The sequence below is a fragment of the Podarcis cretensis genome (assembly GCF_951804945.1).
Source record: "Podarcis cretensis genome assembly, chromosome: 15".
Lineage (NCBI taxonomy): Eukaryota > Metazoa > Chordata > Lepidosauria > Squamata > Lacertidae > Podarcis > Podarcis cretensis.
Genome location: NC_137185.1, coordinates 3825993 through 3848927, shown reverse-complemented (window position 1 = coordinate 3848927; position 22935 = coordinate 3825993). Strand labels below are relative to the sequence as shown.

General features: G+C 49.4%; 1 protein-coding gene across 1 annotated transcript in view; it reads right to left on the bottom strand.

Moving 5' to 3' along the window:
- Positions 1-582: 582 nt before the first annotated feature.
- VPS53 (VPS53 subunit of GARP complex) overlaps positions 583-22935 on the bottom strand; it is a 46959-nt gene continuing 24606 nt past the window's right edge. The window contains exons 12-22 of the mRNA XM_079955526.1: positions 22772-22873; positions 21725-21819; positions 21044-21286; positions 18177-18324; positions 17305-17387; positions 14485-14563; positions 12231-12379; positions 8122-8191; positions 6864-7001; positions 3313-3417; positions 583-2169 (exon numbers count right to left, since the gene is read on the bottom strand). Coding sequence (XP_079811652.1) covers positions 1999-2169; positions 3313-3417; positions 6864-7001; positions 8122-8191; positions 12231-12379; positions 14485-14563; positions 17305-17387; positions 18177-18324; positions 21044-21286; positions 21725-21819; positions 22772-22873 — 1383 coding nt within the window. The 3' untranslated portion in view covers positions 583-1998. The remainder of the gene's footprint in view (positions 2170-3312; positions 3418-6863; positions 7002-8121; positions 8192-12230; positions 12380-14484; positions 14564-17304; positions 17388-18176; positions 18325-21043; positions 21287-21724; positions 21820-22771; positions 22874-22935) is intronic.

The window sequence follows — 22935 nt, the reverse complement described above, 5'->3', positions numbered from 1 at the left end:
GGTTCCTTTTAGTTGCAAGTAATTCTACCACAACTATGGATTGCATGTGACTACATCATTCAGTTCTTTCCAACAGAGAGATGCAGAAAAGCTGCCTGTCCTCTGAGGAGCCTGCCCACCGCATCTCTGTATGAGGCACTATTCTGCCCTTAGAGCTCAGTCCAATCAGCATCTGTTCAAGGCAAGGCACTTCCACCAAGGATGCAGGAGACCTAGCTGCCCCTCCAAGGAGGATATCCATTGTGTCTCTGCCTGAATGACTGTTCTGGAGCTTGCCCACGAGTCCTTGCACGAGTCCTGGCCAAAGAAGCAATTCATGCTCAAATCAAAGGAACTGGCTCCTCTAAAATTAAACCGTTGGGGTGCGGGGAGTAAGAGTAAAGTGTGTTTAACGAGTTCTGGGCTTGCTCACACACACTCCCTTTGGCAAAAACGGTTCCGACTTTGTTTAATAGATATCACTGAAAACATGTACAAACACAGACGACATGAAAAGAGGCTGCCCATTTACTTCACTTAAACTTCACTCTGCAAGAAACAGCAAAAGAAAAAAAATCTGACAGGAAGACAGAACTTAACAAAAAGAAAAAGAAAAACCTCACAGAAGAATCCTCTTTATTAATAGAAAATGTACAACTTAAAGGAGAGCTATACAGAACAGAAAATATACAACTGAAAGGGAACCTAACCATCCAAAAGCACCTGATAAATAAGGAAAGAGGGTAGTTTCAAATCAAGATGACAAAAAAACAAAGTTTTTTTAAATCTTCATGCCAAAGTGGCAAAAACTGTCAACAGCGAAAAGTATACCTCCATTTTAATGGTCAACCTTTTGTCTACATAGCTGCAAAGGCAGGGTTGGGTGGACAACCCAGCTCTGAATATTTTTCAGCTTCCTGATCTTTATCACCTTTGGAATTTATGGCCCGGGTTTTGTTTGCCCTTAACGCAAGGACATCCATATAGCCTGGGAGGGAGAAGCCACGCCCGCCTTGATTAGGCTTCCTTTCACAAGCGGATCTGTAGCGAGAGTCAACACCACGCACGCCTCAAAGAAGCCAAATGGGACAAAGGGCCAACCGAGTCAAGCAGCAGGGCGGCAGTCGACTCTGGTCAAGGAGGGTCGGCAGCTAGCGGCCCCTAGGCCTTAGCTCAGCCCCGCCTCCGGAAAACAATGCAAATTATTGTTTCGAAACCAAGCTGCCAGGGTGTTTTTAGGAGCCACAACTAAAGAGACCCTGCAGGAAAGTCACTGGGAGGAGGGTGGGAGTGAATAGGGACCTGTCATATCCTGCGGGTTCCAGGACCATCAACATTCCCTGCACCTGGCTTCCGTGTTTTCTTACATTAAAAGCGCATTCCTGTGCAGGACCATAACAGCCATTCCCACACACAGGACAAAGCAGCACTCAGCCTCACTGAGGACCACTGTGCTGCGGGGACTGTATGGAAGTGAACACAGGGAAGGCAATGGCAGGGAGATGAAGCAGCTCAGGTGGAGAAGCTCAGGGGATTCCTATGGAGGAAAAAGCGCAGAACTGATCCCATTTTGAGACTCCCATGTTGAGGACTTGCAGGCCTGTACCATTTCAGACCGTGGGGCGGAACTGCACGTCTGAATATCCTCCTCCCTATATAAACAACCCATACTCATAGCGAAGCAGGCATGTGACAATGAAAAAGTGAAATATGTGGGGCGATTCCTTTATATTTTTGAAAGTGGCTCAGGAGACGTTCCTCACTGGAGTCTGAAGTGGTACAGGATAGCCGAAAAGCTCCCTTGTGTGACTTTTCCGGCTGGTACAGTCTCAGTGCCAAGGATCTTCCAAAAATGAGCGATGAGGAATTCGAATCTGGAGTACCAGGAGCGGGCGAAGGGGAGGCTCATTCTCAGCAGCCCGAGCAAGAAGACATCTCAAGGGGGGTTCCAGAACTGGCACGGCTCATCTTGGAGAAAGAGAGAGCAGGGCGTGGAGGGGAAGAAGAAGAAGCAGCCCCCTAGAGCCTCTTCTTGATGAGTTTCTCCAGCTTGCGGATGCGCGAGGATTCCTGCTCGGGTGTAGGGGCCGCCAGGGAGATGGAGGCGGCGTTGTCGCCTCCGGAGGGAGGAACCGGTAGCCTCTGGCGGAACAAGTCCAGCATGCTGCTCTGCTCGCTCCTCTTCAGACCCTGCGGGACGAGGGAAATGACATGTCTAGGCGAATTGTGGCCATCACACGGGGTCCCCGGATGTTTAACTGTCTATTGATCCCTGTGCCACCACTGTGCTCGCTTCCCCGCTGCCACCAACCAGTTACTCTCTGGTAAAACACTGCGTCCAGTCAGTTGTTAAAAGTGAACCAAATTAAACAAGTTTATTTTACAAACATTAACTAGTTTTTGGTCTCTCAGATAATATCCCTGCCAGTATTTTAACTTTAGCGGCTGGCGCTGTGGGTTAAACCACAGAGCCTAGGGCTTGCCGATCAGAAGGTCGGCGGTTCGAATCCCCGCGACGGGGTGAGCTCCTGTTGCTCTGTCCCTGCTCCTGCCAACCTAGCAGTTCGAAAGCACCACTAAGTGCAAGTAGATAAATAGGTACTGCTCCGGCGGGAAGGTAAACGGCGTTTCCGTGTGCTGCTCTGGCTTGCCAGAAGCGGCTTAGTCATGCTGGCCACATGACCTGGAAGCTGAACGCTGGCTCCCTCAGCCAATAAAGAGAGATGAGCGCCACAACCCCAGAGTCAATTACGACTGGACCTAATGGTCAGGGGTCCCTTTACCTTTACCTTCCTAATACCTTCTGACTGATGATCTCAGCTGTTTGACTGACTCTTCTTAACAAATCTTCTCCCTCTCTCACACCAGACTAGCCCAACCCACAGACTTGTCTTCCCTGTCTCTCCTAACTCCAGACTGTCTTCTCAACAACTCTAACTCACTAAAAACCTCTGTGCTTCAATCTTACACACCGTTAACTCTGCCCCTGGGTTCCCATTGGTTAGTCATTTTACAATTAGTTAACCCTTTCCCTATGCACCCAGTATGATGTCACACACATCATAGGGCAAACGCCACATTTATCAACGCCAAAATAAATCGGCCCAAGAGAGCGTCAACGTGCCCCCTTCCCACCAGAGTGCCCATCGGGATGGTCTCCTGTGTGACCTGAAATTCCTGCGTTATAGCGGGCTGGACTAAATGACCCTCTGGGGTCCCTTCCAACTTCTATAAATGAACAGGAGCCGCAGGGAAGCTGCAGTGCCGGCCTCAAAACCCTGGAATCGGGGCAGAGGCCACCAGCGCTGGTGGAGCCCACAGGGCTCCCCTCACCTTCATGTCCAGAATCTTCTGGAAGGTGTCGGTACTGCAGTCGGCCAGGAGTTTGATGTAGTTGTCCACAAACACCACGGGCGGCTCGTGGGGGGCCATCACGACCTGCAGGGAGAGGCGGGGAGTAAAACCATCAGAAGGGAGGGTCATACGGGCAGAGGGTTGCTGAGGCAAGGCCCTTCCGCCTGATCGACACGGCCACCTTCAACTTGAAGGAGCTGGGCTGCAATATCCCTCTTAAAACCTTGAGGAACCCCAGAGAGGTGACACACAAGCCACCAGTGGGGGTTTATTTCATTGTTATTTGTCACGGTAGCATCTCTTCCTCAAAGCGTCAGGCTCAGCTCTCTCCCTCTCCTCCATTTTGTCCTCACAACCACCCTGCGGAGCGGGGTTGGCTGAGAGAAGCCCCCACTAAGAGAGCTTCACGGCTGAGGGGGCGATTCGAACTCGGGTCTCGCAGGTTCTAGTCCAGCGCTCTAGCCACCATGCTAACACCAGCCCTCCCGCCTGTTCATTTGCAGCGGTTCTCAACCTGTGGGTCCCCCCAGATGTTGTTGGACTACAACGCCCATCATCCCTGAGCTCTGGCCTTGCTAGCTAGGGGTGATGGGAGTTGTAGTTCAACAACATCTGGGGACCCACAGCTTGAGAAAGGATGATTTAGAGGCTGCTCTAAAGAGGATCCCACAAGAAAGTGATCGTGGCATCAAAATGTTGCCGTGCGAAGCATTCAGAGAGAGGCAGCACACAGTCCTGCCAACTAATAGCCACCAAGAACCTATCCTAGGAACTTAAGAAGAGCTGTGCTGGATCAGGCCGGTGCCCCATCTAATCCAGCATCCTGGGCTCACGGCGGCCAACCAGGTGCCAGTGTGAAGCCCATAAGCAGGGCCCAAGCTCCAAGACCCTCCCTGCTTCTATGGATTGGTCCAGTCCTTTTTCAAAGCCGCTCACAGGGCAGGTGCCACCACCAAGAAGGCCCTCTGCCTGGTTCCCTCTCCCTTCGTTTCTCGCAGGGAGGGAACCGCCAGAAGGCCCTCGGAGGTGGACCTCGGTGTCCGGGCTGGATGATGGGGGTCAGGCATATAGGGCCAAAGCCGTTTAATTCCTTCCCGCCATCATTCCTTCATACTGAATGGAGATTAAATGAGGAGCAGGGTGGGATATAAATGCAATAAACAATTTAAGAAGCCTGTGCCACTCAGAGCAAATGGATGCTTCTAGTGGCAAGGCCACCCCCACCCACCCTGACAGAATCGTAGCCCCACAAGCACAAGCGGCAATGCAGGAGCAACCGCTGGCAACCCTCTGCGATGATCTCATCGGGAACGCCGGAGGAATGCCACCCCGAGGGGAGCCCAAACCTCCCCTCCATAGCCCTGGGACAGCATTCAGGGAACGAGAGAGAGAGAGAGAGAGAGATCTATAATAGTCTTGTGGGAAGTTCTTGTGGTTATCTACGAAAGCCAAGCAATCAGCCACTGCGTCTGTGCAGAAAACCTTACGGCTCGAGGGAGAGAGAATCCACAGAAGAAACCAGAATAAGGCTGGTGGGGTTTTGTTTTGCCTTATATGTATATATCACGGCTACTACGAGGTGTGGGAAGGCAAGGCCCACAGAAGCAAAGGACAGATGATTCACCAAACCACCAGCAATCGGGGCCAGGCGTGTGGGGGGAGGCCTCCGTTTGTGAGGTGTCAGTGAGACACATTCCCCCCCCCAAAAAAAAATGACACACGCACCAAGAATCTGAGGCCGGAGGGCTAGGATATTTACTTATTAAAAGCCACTGACATTCCAGTGTTCTGTCTCAGAACAGGCCGTGCCATTTCTGCACCTAGGCCAGTAGTGGCTGCTCTGACTGGCAGTCGCTCTCTGGGCAAAGTCCTGCCTACACCCGCTGCCTCTTTCCACTGGGGATGCCGTGAATCGAACTCAGGACCTTCTTCATGGAAGGCAGGTGTTCTACCTCTAAGTTACCATCATTGGTTGCAACGTATGGGCTTGTTAATAATAATTTATTATTTATACCCCGCCCATCTGGCTGAGTTTCCCCAGCCACTCTGGGCGGCTCCCAATCAAGTGTTAAAAACAGTACAGCGTTAAATATTAAAAACTTCCCTGAACAGGGATGCCTTCAGATGTCTTTTAAAGAGGATAGCGGCTTATTTCCTTCACATCTGAAGGGAGGGTGTTCCACAGGGTGGGCGCCACTACCGAGAAGGCCCTCTGTCTGGTTCCCTGTAACCTCACTTCTCAAAATGTGGGAACTGCCAGAAGGCCCTCGGCGCTGGACCTCAGTGGGCGCTGAATGATGGGAGTGGAGACGCTCCTTCAGGTATACTGGGCCGAGGCCGTTTAGGGCTTTCAAGGTCAGCACCAACACTTTGAATTGTGCTTGGAAACGTACTGGGAGCCAATGCAGGTCTTTTCAGGACCAGTGTTATGTGGTCCTGGCGGCCACTCCCAGTCACCAGTCTAGCTGCCGCATTCTGGATTAATTGCAGTTTCCAAGTCACCTTCAAAGGTAGCCCCACGTAAAGCGCATTGCAGTAGTCCAAGTGGGAGATAACTAGAGCATGCACCACTCTGGTGAGACAGTCTGTGGGCAGGGAGGGTCTCAGCCTGCGTACCAGGTGGAGCTGGGAGACAGCTGCCCTGGACACAGAATTGTTGTCCATTTAAGCTCAATACTGCATACTCATCTGGCAGTGGCTCTTCAGGGAGAGAAAGGTCACTGGCCACCCAGTCACTTTTTAAACCTGGTGATGCTCTCAGGGATTGAGCAGGCAAAGTCGACCGCTGAGGAGCCTGTCACGAACTGGTTGGATGCAGAGAAATGGTGGGAGGGACCAGTTGGGGAACCTCCATGGGATGATGGCTCAGGGGATTGGTGGTGGGGCGGCGATGAGGGAGCAGACTGGGAAGAGGTAACAGGGCTTAGTGAACTGGGAGAGTCAGTGCAGAGAGAAGTCAAGAAGCAGAGTTGGAAGCAAGAGAGAGGGAGGGTGGAGGCCAAAAGAGCAGAGCTGAGTCAGGCTGGTGAAGAGGCACAGGTGTGTTCCCCTCCCGCCCTGTCTCCCAGAACCAGAAGAGGCATGAAAAGGGCGAAGGAGAGGTTGGCTGCACAAAGGCACAGTCTCCGATTGCTTGGAAAAACCCCTGGAGAGGAAGGAACTTAAGACAGCTGTGAGGAGACGAGGACTTTCAGCAACTGATTTTCCTGAAGGGAGACCACCGGGAATGAGCTGATCTGCTCATTAGCTCCAGCACTCGACCAAGTCTGTGGCGATTGCGTTTTTGATAATAAAGAGCTAACTCCATCTTTTGATGAGAAAGAGCTAACTGTGAGATTACGGACCGGCAAAGCTCCCGTGACAATGCCGCCCCTTCCAACAGGCAACTAAACAGGCTGACAGTGGGTGCGTGGGACAGGAGACAGGAGAGTTTTGCAGAAGGGCAGCAGGGAGTCAGGTAAGAGAAAGAAAGAAAGAAAGAAAGAAAGAAAGAAAGAAAGAAAGAAAGAAAGAAAGAGCCCCGAAGTTACCTTAAGAATCATTTCGGCACGGGTCATGCCTTTCACCACAATCTTGGTGTAGCTGGCCGGGGCCTTCCTCACCACCTGGGACCCGATAGACGGCAGGTCCAGAAGAACCATCTTCAGAGAATGAGTGTCCAAAAGCAGCTGCATCAGATTTAAAGGTGGGGGTTAAGCTTCAATAATGGGACGCAGGTGGCGCTGTGGGTTAAAGCCTCAGCGCCTAGGGCTTGCCGATCGAAAGGTCGGCGGTTCGAATCCCTGCGGCGGGGTGCGCTTCCGCTGCTCGGTTCCTGCTCCTGTCAACCTAGCAGTTCGAAGGCACGTCAAAGTGCAAGTAGATAAATAGGGACCGCTTACCAGCGGGAAGGTAAACGGCGTTTCCGTGTGCGGCTCTGGCTCGCCAGAGCAGCGATGTCACGCTGGCCACGTGACCCGGAAGTGTCTCCGGACAGCGCTGGCCCCTGGCCTCTTAAGTGAGATGGGCGCACAACCCCAGAGTCTGTCAAGACTGGCCCGTACGGGCAGGGGTACCTTTACCTTTACCTTTTTAAGCTTCAGTGGGTCAAGGGAGCCCCCTCCCGACTCTTGTTGCCCAGTGGGAAAGCTCCACGCACGGGACGTGGCTATTCCAGAGGGTGGGGGATGAAATCCTAGTGCTTTCCAACACCCCAAATCAGTCTTTCCTCTGGATATTTCGGACCACACCAAGTCCCATCATCCCCAACCAGAACAGCCAGTGCTCAGAGATGATGGAAGTTGCAGGTCAGTAATGTTGGGAAGAGATCACGTTGGCTACCCTGCACTAAAACATTCTTCTTCAGGCATATGCTAAGAAATAGAAACTCAGGGCACTGCGGCTTGCTTAAGCCCAGGCAAACCCAGGCAATAAAACTCACTCAAGTTTAAACAAACCACAGTTCCCCAAGTTCAGAAATCACTAGGAACTGTGGTTTATTTAAGAGCAGAAATGGAAGCTTCCTCTTGGCCTCTTGCCCAGGATTTTCAATGGCAGCTCAGAGTGGCTGCCTCGCTGGGTTGCCTCTGCTCGGACTTCTTTTTGCTGGATGAAGGAAAATGCCATTCAGAAATACATTCTGCAGCCAACATGGGATTTGCTTGCAAAGTGTGGTACGTTAGGCACCCCAATGCAATATTTATATTTTAAAAATACTTAAAAATTCAAAATGCATTGTTCTCGCTTCCCCACGCTGCTCCGCCTGCAGGCCCCTGCCTAACCTGATCCCTTCCAGTCCTTGATTCTCACCTGTTCTGCCCCCACCATGCTGATGGGCTTGCACTTGAAGAGGTGGTTGATAAATTTGGGGATGAAGGAGCTGCGGGGAAAGAATCGAAGAAATCAACACAGCACACTCCACATTTTATCCCTCCCACTTAAATAAAATAAAAAACACAAGTGTAATTTCCCTTCTCCTCCTTTTTAACAATTTAACAAACAAAGAAAAGGAAGGGGAAAACAGTCTTTTTTTAAACAACAAAAATGTAAATGAAACAAACAAAAAATATCAAGGGGGGTGGAGCGACCCCCCTCTGAGGAAAGGTTGCTGCATTTGGGAGAAATAATAATATAATAATAATTTATTATTTATACCCAACCCATCTGGCCGGGTTTCCCCAGCCATTCTGGGCGGCTCCCAACAGAATATTAAAAACACGACAAAACATCAAACATTAAAAACTTCCCTAACCATGGCTGCTTTCAGATGTCTTCCAAAAGCCAGGTAGTTGTTGAATTCTTTGACATCTGAAGGGAGGGCAGAGAATGGCAGACAAGAGGCAACATGATAGAATCTTATAAAATTATGCACAGAGAAAAGTTTTTCTCCTTCTCACTTAACTTGCGGACATGCAGTGAAGCTGACTATTGGGAGATTCTGGAGAGCTAAAATAAAGTCCATTTTCACACAGCACAGATCTAAACTATGGGACTCCCATCAGGGCATCTTGGGCGCCACTGTGGGAACAGGACGCTAGGCTAGCTAGTCCCCCTTTGACCCAGGCTCTTCTGTTTTTTTCCACATGCAGAAGGTCCCCCAGTATCTTCAGATAAGACTGGGAAATACTCGCTGCCTGAAACCCTGGAGAACTGCTGCTGCCAACCAGTGTAGATAGAGCTAAGCTCAATGGATGCCAATGGTCTGATATGGTTTCAAGGCCTATGTTCCAGAGGCACCTTGAGATTCCAACCAGGTGTTGCCCACACATTTTTAAGCATACTCCTGCGGCCATGGGGACTAGCAGCTTTTAAAATGGAATAAAAGTGACTGGAGGGGGGACGTTCAATTCCCAAGAAGCTGATCTCTAGGCCTTTCAGCCCACAGCTGCTGGGGCGAAGGAGACACCCTCGCAGGCTTCCACAAACGCAGCGATATTTAAAATAACGTTCCCTTCCCCTCTCCATCCAAACTCGTTCCAGATGCAAGAGTCGGGCAAAGTTTCCCTCCATGATGTGGGCTAATCAGTGAAGTCTTTATAAAAAAAAAAATTGAAATTAAAAAGAGCCAGGCAAGCAGAGCCAAGCTATTAAAAGCCTGCCCGGCAAAAATGACAGAAGTCTGTGTATTTAATCTATAAATGGATTTATTGCCCCGCTAAGCGATACTATAAAAACCTCAGGCACAGTTTCTGTTGGAGCCTGAAGCGCCGTAAATTTTTCGCAGAGGCAGCACTTTAGAAAGCCCGCCAACATCTGATGATTTATCAGGAGAAGGCCCCTGAAGGTGAAACTAAACGCTCCCAGAGAGGGGGAAAGGGACACAGAGAGCCCCAAAATGTTGGTGCAAACCAGTCCGAGAGATCCGCCTGCATATTTCTCGACAAAAACAACATGAAAAGAGGGGTTTGAAGGGGGGAAAGCTTCAGAGAAACACACAGAGCCAGACAGCAACTGAATGGAACATCTCTGCCCCAAAGAAGTCTACCTTAGCTGTACCAGAGGCTGAAGAGGAACGGTAATGGCTGCCTTTTCACAAGGCAAGGAAAAATTGTGGGGCCTCTGACTTTTATTTCCCGAATCAATCCATGGATTGGAGGGCCCCCCTTTCTACTTCTCTCCATTTGGAGAACTGGTTCCTCTCTGCTTCCTGAAACTTAACCAACTGATGCCATCAAGCCCATCTGGGCTGCGGATCCTGGAAGACCTGCTCCCTGTCTTGCAGGCATTTTCCACCTGGACTGGGAAGGTGGGGTCCAGACTGACTCCAGCTGCAAAAGTGGAGGCTGCTGAACACTCTTGGACTGGGGTACTGTTTGGGTACTGTATTCTGGTGCTGGAGGAGACTTAAGAGCCCCATGGACTGCAAGAAGATCAAACCTCTCCATTCTGAAGGAAATCAGCCCTGAGTGCTCACTGGAAGGACAGATCCTGAAGCTGAGGCTCCAAGACTTTGGCCACCTCATGGGAAGAGAAGACTCCCTGGAAAAGACCCTGATGTTGGGAAAGATGGAGGGCACAAGGAGAAGGGGACGACAGAGGACGAGATGGCTGGACAGTGTTGTCGAAGCTACCTGCCTGACATGCTCTGGTCCATGGGGTCACGAAGAGTCGGACACGACTAAACGACTAAACAACAACAACAACAACAACTGTTTGGCCGTTTTTTTGTTGCTGTTACTGATTTTAATTTTGCTGTACCTTTATTTTAGATGGCGTTACGACTTACGTGGAAATGGTTTTAATTTGGATGCATACTTTTTGATGTTATGTTTGTTTGTTCGTGCCTATTTTTGTTATGTTTGTAATTACTGTATTTTTCCCTGTTGTAAGCCGCCTTTGAGCTTGGTTTTAACTATGGAAAGGCGTCATACAAATAAAATTATGTATCTATGCGTACGTAATCATTGCTCTTCCACTTCTCCTCTGGGACGGCTTGTTCAGCCATCCTTTGCCTAAGACTACAACCATCCCTTTGGTGTAGGCTGGTCCCCATGTCAAACCGCATTGAGGTTTCAAGGCTACACACTATCACGGAACAACCCTCTCCTTTTCGGCTCAGAGGTAAAGTTCTGTTCCATGGGGTTTTCAGCTAAGCAGGAGGATTTCAGCCTAAGAAGTTTCAGCATAGGTACGTTCTACCACATGTGGTGGGCATGCTAGATAACAAAAGCATTCTGGGAAATGATATATAATGAGTTGAAAAAAATGTTTACAAAAACCAGAGGCTTTTTTACTAGGAATCTTAGGTGCAGAGATACCAAAGGAGCAGAAACAATTATTTATGTACGTGACGACAGCAGTGCGGATACTACTGGCCCAGAGATGGAAAGAAGATAAAGACCCAGCCAGAGACGAATGGCTGGTGAAGGTGATGGACTATGCTGAAATGGCGAAAGTGACTAGGAAAACCAGAAACCAGGAAGAGAGGAGCTTTAAGGGGAAATTTTGCAATGTATTTAAGAGAACACTGTAAACAACTAAAAACTTTGGCAGGATTTGAGTAACGTAATGTACTAAAAACTAAGGTAAAAATGGATTATTTAAGAAAAATAGAGAAAATAAATGAAGCGGTGGGAAAAGATTGGAAATGGTAACCATGGAAGGGTGGAGGGGAGTCAAAGGATTCAGGGAATCTTAAATGATGATGATGTTCAGCGTTTGAATTTAAATTTGAAGTGTAAAACTTAATAAAAAACGGTTTAGTAAAAGAAGACGAAGAAGTTTCAGCACATGGTTGGGGAATCTTGTCGACGGTGGGCGGGGCAAGGAGCAAAAGTAGGCAGGGCAAGGGATGCAAATTCCAGCTCTGAGCAGCGGCCACACTTGCACATGAAGCTCTTTGCCCACCATCCAGTCAAGTGAGAGGCATTGCCAGAGTTCATGGATGGTGAAAACCAGCTAGGGTGGTGGTGCAGGGCCGGTGAGGGAGCGTGGCCTGGCAAGAGAGTCCTGGGGGGCCGAACAGAGAAGCCTGGAGGGCCAGAGGTCCCAGAAGGCCATGCATACCTAAACAGGCTCGGTCCTGTATATGTGAAGGAGTGTCTCCACACCCATCGTTCAGCCCGGACACTGAGATCCAGCGCCGAGGGCCTTCTGGCGGTTCCCTCACTGAGAGATGTGAGGTTACAGGGAACCAGACAGAGGGCTTTCTCGGTGGTGGCCCTGTGGAACACCCTCCCATCAGATGTGAAGGAAATAAGCAGCTATCCTATTTTTAAAAGACATCTGAAGGCAGCCCTGTTCAGGGAAGTTTTTAATATTTAATGCTGTACTGTTTTTAACACTTGATTGGGAGCCGCCCAGAGTGGCTGGGGAAACTCAGCCAGATGGGCGGGGTATAAATAATAAATTATTATTATTATTATTATTATTATTATTATTATTATTATTATGCAAGCAGAGCAGCAGGAGGAACTCACTTGGCGAACTTGATGCAGAACTGCGTGAAGTACTTTCGGGTGGAGGCCAGGTTGTCCCGGATGATGGGGACGTTCTGCTTGATGTGCAAGATCACTGATGTGACATAGGGGCTCTGGTCGCCCACGTGCTCCACGTTCTGCCACTGCATCTGCAAGGAGACGGGAGGTTTTTACGTAGCAGTGGAACGAAACCCAGCTTCCGAAGCCTGAATGCAACACAAACCAGAGACCGACAGGGATGCTGCCCAAGATTTTCGTGCCTGTGTGATTACTGTATTTTCTGGCGTATAAGACTACTTTTTAACCCAGGAAAATCTTCTCAAAAGTCGGGGGTCGTCTTATACGCCGGCTACAGCAGCAGCTTCTGCAGCAACTCCCCAACAAAGGATAAAATGACAGCAAATTAAATCAGAGGACACCAAGCTCTCTAGATGAAGCAGAAATACGCTTGGAAATTGGCCCCAGAAGCCCCCGGCCACTGGGGAGTGGATTTCCGAGCCGGTCTGGAGACTGGTTTTTTAAATTTTTATTTGGTGTGCTTTGGAAGAGGGGTAGTCTTATACGGCAAGTATATCCCAAACTCTATATTTTAACTGGAAAAGTTGGAGGGTCGTCTTATACGCCCAGTCGTCTTATACGCAGGAAAATACGGTATTTTAATCCCGTCTTTCCTCCAAGGCGTTTAGAAATCTCCTACGTCATTCTCTCCCTCCAACCCCATTTGTATGCTCACAACAGTCCTGTCAGGTAGTTTAAGGCTGCCGGGTGGAATTTTGGTGGGAGACGGAGTGGGCCAGAAGATCAAATTTGGGTAAGGCGGGGATTTATTTGACCCCTGGGCTCAACTTTTTAGCTTTCCATTTGTGCTACCAGCAGCAGCTGACCCCCTAACACAGCTTGGTTTTTGTATACAGCTGGGGGTGGAAAACCTTTTTGAGTCTGAGGGCCAAATTCCCTTCTGGACAACTTCCTGGGGGCCGTGTGCAGGCAGTGGGAGGGGCCAGAGGCAAAAGTAGGCGGAGCAACCAATGCCAATTTTTTGCCTCTGTGCAGTAGGCCAGCTTCTATGCACACTTGCTCATCCATGCGATGGTCACCTCCAGGCTTGACTACTGTAATTCGCTCTATGCGGGGCTGCCCTTGAAGCTGTCCCAGAAACTCCAGCGGGTGCAGAATGCTGCAGCGAGGCTCCTCACAGGGTCCCTGCCATGGGAGCATATTCACCCAGTGCTTTTCCAGCTGCACTGGCTCCCGGTGGAGTACAGGGTCAGATTTAAGGTGCTGCTTTTGACCTTTAAAGCACTTCATGGCCTAGGACCCTCATACCTACGGGACTGCCTCTCCCGGTATGCCCCACAGAGAGCCTCAAGGTCCATAAATAGCAACACCCTAGAGGTCCCGGGCCCTAAGGAAGTCAGATTAGCCTCAACCAGAGCCAGGGCCTTTTCAACACTGGCCCCGGCCTGGTGGAACGCTCTGCCTCATGAGACCAGGGCCCTGCAGGGTCTGATTTCTTTCCGCAGGGCCTGTAAGACAGAGTTGTTCCACCTGGCCTTTGGCTTGGAGCCAATTTGATTCCCTCCCCCTCTTTCTTTTTTCTTTTCCTTTCTCCTCCTGTGATGCGGCTGCATTTTAATATTTTAATGTTTCAATATTTTAATGTTGTATTTTAATTTTGTTTTTAAGTTGTATTTATTCAACTTGTTTTTATTATTGTTTGTTAGGGAGGGCGGGGTATAAATAAAAATTATTATTATTATTATTATTATTATTATTATTATTATTATTATTATCCCTCTTCCGCCTCCATCCAGGGAAGCAAAGAGGCGTCATGACCAAGGACACATTTCCAGCCAGACCAAAACACTCAAGGAAGGTGCAAAGCAGGGCTGGCAAGGGGCGTGGCCTTCAGAGAGGGGGCGTGGCCTGGGGAGAGTCCCATGGACCACATCTGAACCCGATGGCCTGAGGTTCCCCATCACTGTTGTGTTCTCACATTTTGTACACCTCTTCAAAATTTGTTTTAAAATAATTATAATTTTTTATTTATACCCCGCCCTTCATGGTTCGGAAAACCGGGCTCAGGGCGGCTAACAACAAATTTAAAACACTTCATTGATGCTACAAAAAACAGCATAAAATATGGTATAAAACGTGAACAGCACTCTGATAGTTTGGTAAGCTTCTCGGGGTTGGAATACACGTCCTCCGGAATCCCTTCCAACTTTAGCTTTTAAAAGTTTGAGACTCCTACCTTGCTCATGGCCGTGAGAGCTGGGTCACAGGCAGCGTCCAAATCCTGTACCAGAAGCTGGATGCTGTTAGAAATCACTCTGCAAAGGGAACAAGGCGGTTTCATTTTACGTTTATTGCAGTGGGACCCAACACAAAGAAGGCCCCGCTAGCTGTGATGCCCTAGAAAGTTGTTGTTACTCATCTGACAACTTTCTGAATTTCCTTTTTTTAATGATACAGAGACACTTGGAAAATAATAAAAGTGAGATGAAACGACTGAGGCAAAGGCCAGCTGGGTGAGCCCAGGGTCAAGGAGGAGATCACTGAATTTCTCTGCCTGCACACTCTGTTCTAGAGATGCAACCTTACGCTGGAAAAGGGAGGGATTCAGGATTGCTGCCAGGCAAAATCTTCATTAAAATTCCCTGCCTGCAGAAAACTAGCAAGTTTAGGGGAAAGCGCCCTGACACCCTACTTTTCTACATTTAGGCCCCACCTGCCCTGTACTTGTTAAAAACCAGAGACATCCCCTTGCCAACAAAAGTCCGTATAGTTAAAGCTATGGTCTTCCCAGTAGTGATTATGGAAGTGAGAGCTGGACCATAAAGAAGGCTGATCGCCGAAGAATGGATGCTTTTGAATTATGGTGCTGGAGGAGACTCTTGAGAGTCCCATGGACTGCAAGAAGATCAAACCTCTCCATTCTTCAGGAAATCAGCCATGAGTGCTCACTGGAAGGACAGATCCTGAAGCTGAGGCTCCAATACTTTGGCCACCTCATGAGAAGAGAAGACTCCCTGGAAAAGACCCTGATGTTGGGAAAGATGAAGGGGACGACAGAGGACGAGATGGTGGGACAGTGTTCTCGAAGCGACCAGCATGAGTTTGACCAAACTGTGGGAGGCAGTGGAAGACAGGAGTGTCTGCCGTGCTCTGGTCCAGGGGGTCACGAAGAGTTGGACACGACTAAACGACTAAACAACAAAGCCCTGTACTTTTAAAGCAGTCCTATACCACTTTAAACAGTCATGGCTTCCACCTCCAAAGAATTCTGAGAGTTGTAGTTTGTGGTGGGTAGTAAGAGCTGTTGGGACACCCCATTCCCCTCCCAGAACACAATCCCCAGAGTTCCCTGGGCAGACGGACTGATGGTTAAACCACTCTGGGAACTGCAGCTCTTTTATGAATTGCAAGTGTTTTTGTGCAAATGTGTTTTGAGCAGAATGCATTTTTCACTTCCTCATTACTTTTACATGACTTCCAGATGTTCTAAATGTTTTAAACACATTTGAGTTTTATACTGTTTTAAATATGTTTTTCATTTTAAATGGCATTATTTTAACTTTTTGGCCCTGGGCCCCCTTCGGTAGGAAAGAAGGACCAGAAATTTCTTTCAAAGGGCTCGAGATGGGATGCACGGATCTCCTCCCTGTTTTATCCCTCACGACAAGCCCTGCCAGGTAGTTTGGGCTGAGAGGCAGTGACTGTTCCAGTGTTCATTGGCAAACTTCATGCCCAGGTGGGGATACAAGCCCCCATCTCCCTCGTCCCAATCTGGCACTCTTATTTACCACACCAGCCTTTCCCTCCTCCAGATGTCATTGGACTACAACTCCCATTATCCTTAGCCAGTAAGGCAAGTGACGATGGGACTTGTAGTCCAACAAAATCTAGGTTGGGATCTAGGTGGCAATCACGCCAGTGAGAAGGCCTTTCTATGTAATGAGAGGCTAAGAAGTTCAACAACGAAACACAGGGGGTAAACGAATGTTAACACAATTTGAATTGTGCTGAACAGCTCTATTAGAGAAACAAGCTCGGCGCTCCACTCAGCTGCCAAATTTGGGAGACACAAATTACACCTTCCCAGGCGTAATCTACTCTTAGTAAATTAAAGCTGTCAATCTTCCCTCAGGAACGGCCAAAATAACTTCCTGACAGAGCCGTCAACGCCGAAGCCGCCCGTCTCGACACGAGAACTCGCTCTGCCACCTCCTCGTAACATTTCCACTCGTGCCGGGAAATTAAAAAAAAAAGGCGCGACAAAACTCCCGGCCTGTCAGGGCTCACACACGCAGCTGTTAACAGCGCATAAAAACAGTCACCCGTTAATAGAAATATCAGCTCTCGTCTACTTCAATTTTCTTTCAGCGTGAGGGAAACGTCACCTCAGCTGACAGGCCTGTCAGGAAAAAAAGGCCTGGAAAAAATAGGCACCGCGGGGAGCTGTGGCTGCCAATATGGCTGCCAAGGTGGCCACAGTGGCGGGGAGGGAGAGGGGCTCGCAGGCCCCACGGTGGTCCTTGGAGGAGCTGAGCAGATGTTTAAAAAAACGGGAACCTGCAAAAATGGGAAAGCCAACTTAAAGAGTGCTTTTAATCTTGAAAGGCAGGCATAGGCAAACTCGGCCCTCCAGATGTTTTGGGTCTACAACTCCTATCATCCCTAGCTAACAGGACCAGTGGTCAGGGATGACGGGAGTTGTAGTCCCAGAGCATCTGGAGGGCCAAGTTTGTCTCTGCCTGTTTAAAGGCCTTGTTGCAGGGGTGATTTGCAGCCTGGGGGAGGGGCCGCGTTCCCATCTGAGCAACCTTCCGGGGGCCGCACTTCGGCGGTGGGCGGAGGCAACGGCAAAAGTAGGCAGGGCAGTGCGTGCAAATCTTAACTTTTGGACGGTAGACTAGTTTCTGTACATGTACACCTCTCTCTCTTCCATCCAGACAAGCAAATGTCTTTGGCAATCTGAGTTTTTGGGCTATGACTCCCCAGCAGTCCCACCCAGCCCAGGACCCCAGATCCGCACACTGGGGGGACGGGAGGCCACCAGAGGCATACATACATGCTAAAGGTATCCATCTCCCCCATCAGATTGATCCGCTCCACCAGACTGGCGTCGACTTTCTCTTTGAGCTTCTCTTCGAGCTGTTGAAGAAGTTTGGGGTGTGAGACAGGGAGAGAGGCTTTCTCCGTGAAAGTCTGGCTAATCCCAAAACGTCAAGTCTAACCACCCGCTTAACCGTGCCTACTGCTCTCTGCCTTAAGTATAAAATTAAAAACAGCCTGTGTGAGGCACCCAGGGACAGATATGTGCACCCCACACCCCTAATAACTGGGGACCCCCGTTCCCACATTTCTAGAATTCTGTCAGAAAGGGCAGGGTGTTTTCAGATGTGCTATGCCAGGGGTCAGCAAACTTTATCAGCAGGGGGCCGGTCCACTGTCCTTCAGACCTCATGGGGGGCCAGGCTATATTTTGAAGGGGGGAAAATGAACAAATTCCTATTCCCCACAAATAACCTAGAGATGCATTTTAAATAAAAGTACACATTCTGCTCATGTAAAAACACCAGGCAGCCCCCACAAATAACTCAGAGATGCATTTTAAAGAAAAGGACACATTCTACTCATGTAAAAACATGCTGATTCCCAGACCATCCATGGGCCAGATTTAGAAGGCGATTGGGCCTTAGTTTGCCTACCCATGTGCTAGGCTTCCTCGAGAGCAAGTGGGAGGAGACAGCCTGCACGTTGCAGCCACAGTCATTGTTGAAATCCATCTCCCAACAATCCCCCCCAGCCTCTGCCCTAACCTCATAAGGACTAGAAACTTGGGTTTCGTTTTAAGTAGGACCATGTTCTTTTTGGCTGAAGATTGCATCCCTGCAGGATTCCCCGGCGCTCCCTGGCCCCCCAACCGCCCGCAGGCTTTACCTGTTGGGTGGTCGCCAAGCAGTACTCGGCCGTGCTGAGGATGCTGCAGATCAGGCAGAGCTCTTCCAAGGTGAACTTGGCCACCTCCGAACCCTCCTTCTCCTTCAGCAGGCTGCTGATTGTCAGCCCCCCACTGCTGCTGGTCGTCCTGCAAGGGGGGAAACAACACGGCAATTAAACACAGAGGGGGGTTTGACAGCCCAAAAAGCAGCCAGCTGTGAATGCCTGTTTTGTTTTAAATTATTTTAAATGCATTGCTTTAAATGCATCGGCTGTTTCTGGCGGGTTTTTAACTTCTTTTGTTTTTCTTGCATAGGTTGTGTAGGAGGCGATTAGTAAAATTAAAATACCGTATTTTTCTGTGTATAAGACGCCCCCATGTATAAGACGACCCTTATTTTTTTTAACTATTTTTTTTTATTAATTAGGAATTATGGTGCTGGAGGAGACTCTTGAGAGTCCCATGGACTGCAAGAAGATCAAACCTCTCCATTCTTCAGGAAATCAGCCCTGAGTGCTCACTGGAAGGGCAGATCCTGAAGCTGAGGCTCCAATACTTTGGCCACCTCAGGAGAAGAGAAGACTCCCTGGAAAAGACCCTGATGTTGGGAAAGATGGAGGGCACAAGGAGAAGGGGGCGACAGAGGACAAGATGGTTGGATAGCGTTTTCGAGGTTACCAGCATGAGTCTGACCAAGCTGCGGGGGGCAGTGGAAGACAGGAGTGCCTGGCGTGTCTCTGGTCCAGGGGGTCATGAAGAGGCGGACACGACTAAATGACTAAACAACAACAACAACAACAACAACAACAACAACAAAGATAGTAGCCAGCCACCAGGGCCAATTTGAATCTCACAAGGGGACACACACACACACACACACACACACACAAGACCTGCCAAAATGGGGCTTATTGGAGAACCTGAATGACTCGATACAAACGCGGGGAGACCTCTTACAAAAATTACAAAAGTTTGCAGGCGTATATGTGAGAGAGAAGCCACTTGCAGAGGGGAAAGAACCACGCTGGATATCGGAGCGGCATTGTACCCTGCCTGGGAAAGCATTTATTAAATCAGGAGGTGAAGCACTCGCTGTGCAATTGACTTTTTATTTAGTTTGGAGCAGGAGATGGAGATGGAGCGCTTCCCCCTTGCAGGGGGCCCGGCTCTGTTGTTGGGCACCTCATGAGAAAAGAAGACTCCCTGGAAAAGACCCTGATGTTGGGAAAGATGGAGGGCACAAGGAGAAGGGGACGACAGAGGACGAGATGGCGGGACAGTCTTCTCGAAGCTACCAGCATGAGTTTGACCAAACTGCGGGAGGCAGTGGAAGACAGGAGGGCCTGGCATGTTCTGGTCCAGGGGGTCACGAAGAGTCGGACACGACTAAACAACAAAAAAATTAACCCCAAATTAAGAAATTGATTAGCTTTTTGGGGTGGTCACTTCTGCCAATCGCTCACCCGCCTGCCCGCCACTGCCGATCGCTTGCCACAGCCACTGCCAATTGCACACCTTGCTGCATCCGCCAACTGTCTGCCCATTCGGCGCCACCAACAGCCCACCCGCCCACTTGCCGCAGCTGCCAATCGCCTGCCCAAATGCCGCAGCCACAGCCAATTGCCAGCAGGCCTTGCTGCAGCCACCAATCACCTGCCCAATCGCTCCTGCCAATCTCCTGCTCGCTGCTGCCATTAATTGCACAACCCCCCCTGTGAATTCACTATCCGTGTATAAGACGACACCCAATTTTTGCCTAATTTTTTTCAGCAAAAAGCATCATCTTATACACAGCAAAATACGGTATATACAATACTGCATTGTCCTGCATTCCCTGGGATAATTCACATTGGTAATCAAGGGGACCAAACCGTTGTCTTTCTCAATCTCCTTACCATGAAGTCTCTTTTTCTGCAGAACAAGAATAATTATATTCAAGGGTGCAACAGGCTACATTCCACATTCTTTTGTGGACGATCTTTGGGGAAAGGGGCGGGCACATCCGACTGGTGGGCGGGGCCAGAGGCAAAAGGGGCGGGTCCACAGGGTCACCTCTGATCTTTTCGCCAACAACCCAGCCACACAAGAGCCAGTGGTTTCTACACCAACACACACACATCCCTCTCCATCTGGACATTTTCACAGTTAGACACCTTCCAGCCAAGCATAAGCACTGGGTGAGAGTGAGGAGTAGGGCCGTTGAGAGGCGTCGCCTAGGGAGAGGGCGGAGAGTCAGGCAGAGTTGCATGGAGGACCCCATTTGGCCCACAGGCCAGAGGTTCCCAACCCCTGCTCTGTACTTGAGCGTAGCTCAGTGACTGAGCACACCTGCTTTGCATGCAGAGGGTCCCAGGTTCAAGTCCTGGCATCTCTAGGCAGGGCTAGGACAAGGTCTCCTGTCTGCTACCCTGGAGAGCTGCTGCCAGCCCGTGTAGGCAAAGCCAGATAGGCCAATATTCCAGCTCAGTGTAAGGCTGTTTCTCATGGGTTGCTTCCAGTGACAGTCTAGACCAGCCTTTCTCAACCTGTGGGTCCCCAGATGTTGTTGGACTACAACTCCCATTACCCCTAGCTAGCAAGGCCAGAGCTCAGGGATGATGGGCCCACTGAAAAGCCACGACTAAAGAAGATCCATTAATCTCACTGGGTATCCCCCAAGCAGAATTTAGTTGGCTCCAACCCTCTGTATTCTTGAGGACTAGTTTATTGACTTTTCTTCACTTTGACTGCAGACATCGCTCTCCCCTCGACGTTGGATTTATTACGCTGTTACTGATAGTTTCACTTCTTGTTATTTGGGGGGGGGATTCCTCTAAAGCGCTAACATTTTTTAAAAAAATGTGATCTGACGGTGCTAAAACCTCACTTGGGCAGATTTCCCGAGAGGATCTTCCAGGCGTATTCCCGGAGGTATTTCTGGAAGATGGTGGAGAGGGCAATCATGGGCTCCCCGGTGCTCAGCTGGGAACATTGCACCATGCATTTCTTGTAGTACACAAAGAGGTCAGCACAGCTGGGCAGGACAACCCCGCCCTCGTCCATGTTCGGCTTGGGGGGCCCTTGGGCTTTGAAATCCCCCACAAAGCGGTCAATCAGCTCGCTGAGGTTTCTGGAGGCAGAAGAGAAGCAAAGACAAACATGCAGGCAGTCAGGCAAAAGATTTAGACCGGTTTTTGGTTGCCTCATTCATTCTTGTTCTACCCAATGAGGCACAGATCTACCAGAGGGCATCAAAGCCAAGCCCCCGAGCCTACCGTCCCAGCCACGACGACTAGAAACTTGCTTTAAAGCAAAACCCGAGATTCTCAGGGCTGTGCAAATCTGTGGCCCTTCTTTCATCCTGAAGGTCTGGACAAAGGGGTCTGTTCCCACATGAGAAATTGAAGAAATTAAAAAGGGAGTTGCTCACGGCCCCGTACCAATGCTAATGTAAAAAGGATGTTCCCAATGGATCAGGACCAAAAGTTTGGGTGAGGGTGGGGAAAGAGCATCAATACATTCTTATTTCTCGTCTTTTTCCTTCCTTCCAAAAACTTCCTTTACTCACTTGTCCTGGGATTCAATGTAGACGTAGAGATGAGGTTCAAAGCACTTGGAGACGATGCCATGAAAAGGATTGTCTGGAACTTTCGGCTTTTTGGGCTGGAAAACAAAGTTGGAAGGAACTTTTAAACAGAGGAATTTTCATTGTTATTTTTTAATTACTCAGTTCAGACTCTTCAACCCTCAGGAAAACGTCTCCTTTTCCATTTGCAACGCTCCCCACTTCCAAAAACATAAACAGCAAACGGAAGAGGAAAATCCCCTACATGTTAGTTGGAGGGGTTGCAATAAACTTGGCATAGAGAAAGTGGATGGGGAAATATTTTTCTCGGAACCTTTGTAAACTCTTAAACCATGAAGACTAGAAGCTTACTGTGTTTTTAGGAGAAGGGCTGCAAGCTCAGAGGCAAAAGCAGGGGTAGGCAAACTAAGGCCCGGGGGCCGGATCCGGCCCAATCGCCTTCTAAATCTGGCGCGTGGACAGTCCAGGAATCAACATGTTTTTACATAAGTAGAATGTGTCCTTTTATTTAAAATGCATCTCTGGGTTATCTATGGGGCATAGGAATTCGTTCATCCCCCCCCCCAAAATAGTCTGGCCCCCCCACAAGAGACAGTGGACCGGCCCCCTGCTGAAAAAGTTTGCTTCTGTTCTGCATGAAAAAGGTCTCAGGTTCCACCCCCAAAGGCATCTCCAGGTGGGGCTAGATAGCTACTGCCAGCCAGAGTAGACAACACTGAGCTAGATGCATTGTAGGGGGCTGGACTAGATGGCCCTTGGGTTCCCTTCTGACATTCTATGGCCCAAAGCTCTGACAACTTCCTGTGTTTTTGACTGTAGTCCAATGCAAAATCTCACACAGGGGAGCCTGGGGACCTGCAGGTCAGAAAGGAGTAGGTGGGACCAATCCTTCCTCCATCTGAGAACCTCCATTTTTATTTTTATTTTTTCAAAGGAGGGAATTAAGAGCCCAGCCGTTCTGGGCAGGAAGAAGGGCTTGAAAACACATGGGTGGCACCCACGAAAGCCTCGAGAGGCTAAGAGACTTACTCTGTCAATGTCAGCCTTTTCTAACGTGGCATCGTCCGACTCCAGGACGGTTTCGTCTTCCAGGAAGGGGTTGGTATTGGGAGGTGGAGGCTCAGCCTTCTTCTGCGATGAGGTAGGGAAGGGCGACACGACAAATCAGAAGGAAATTAGGCAGGGAGAAAGCA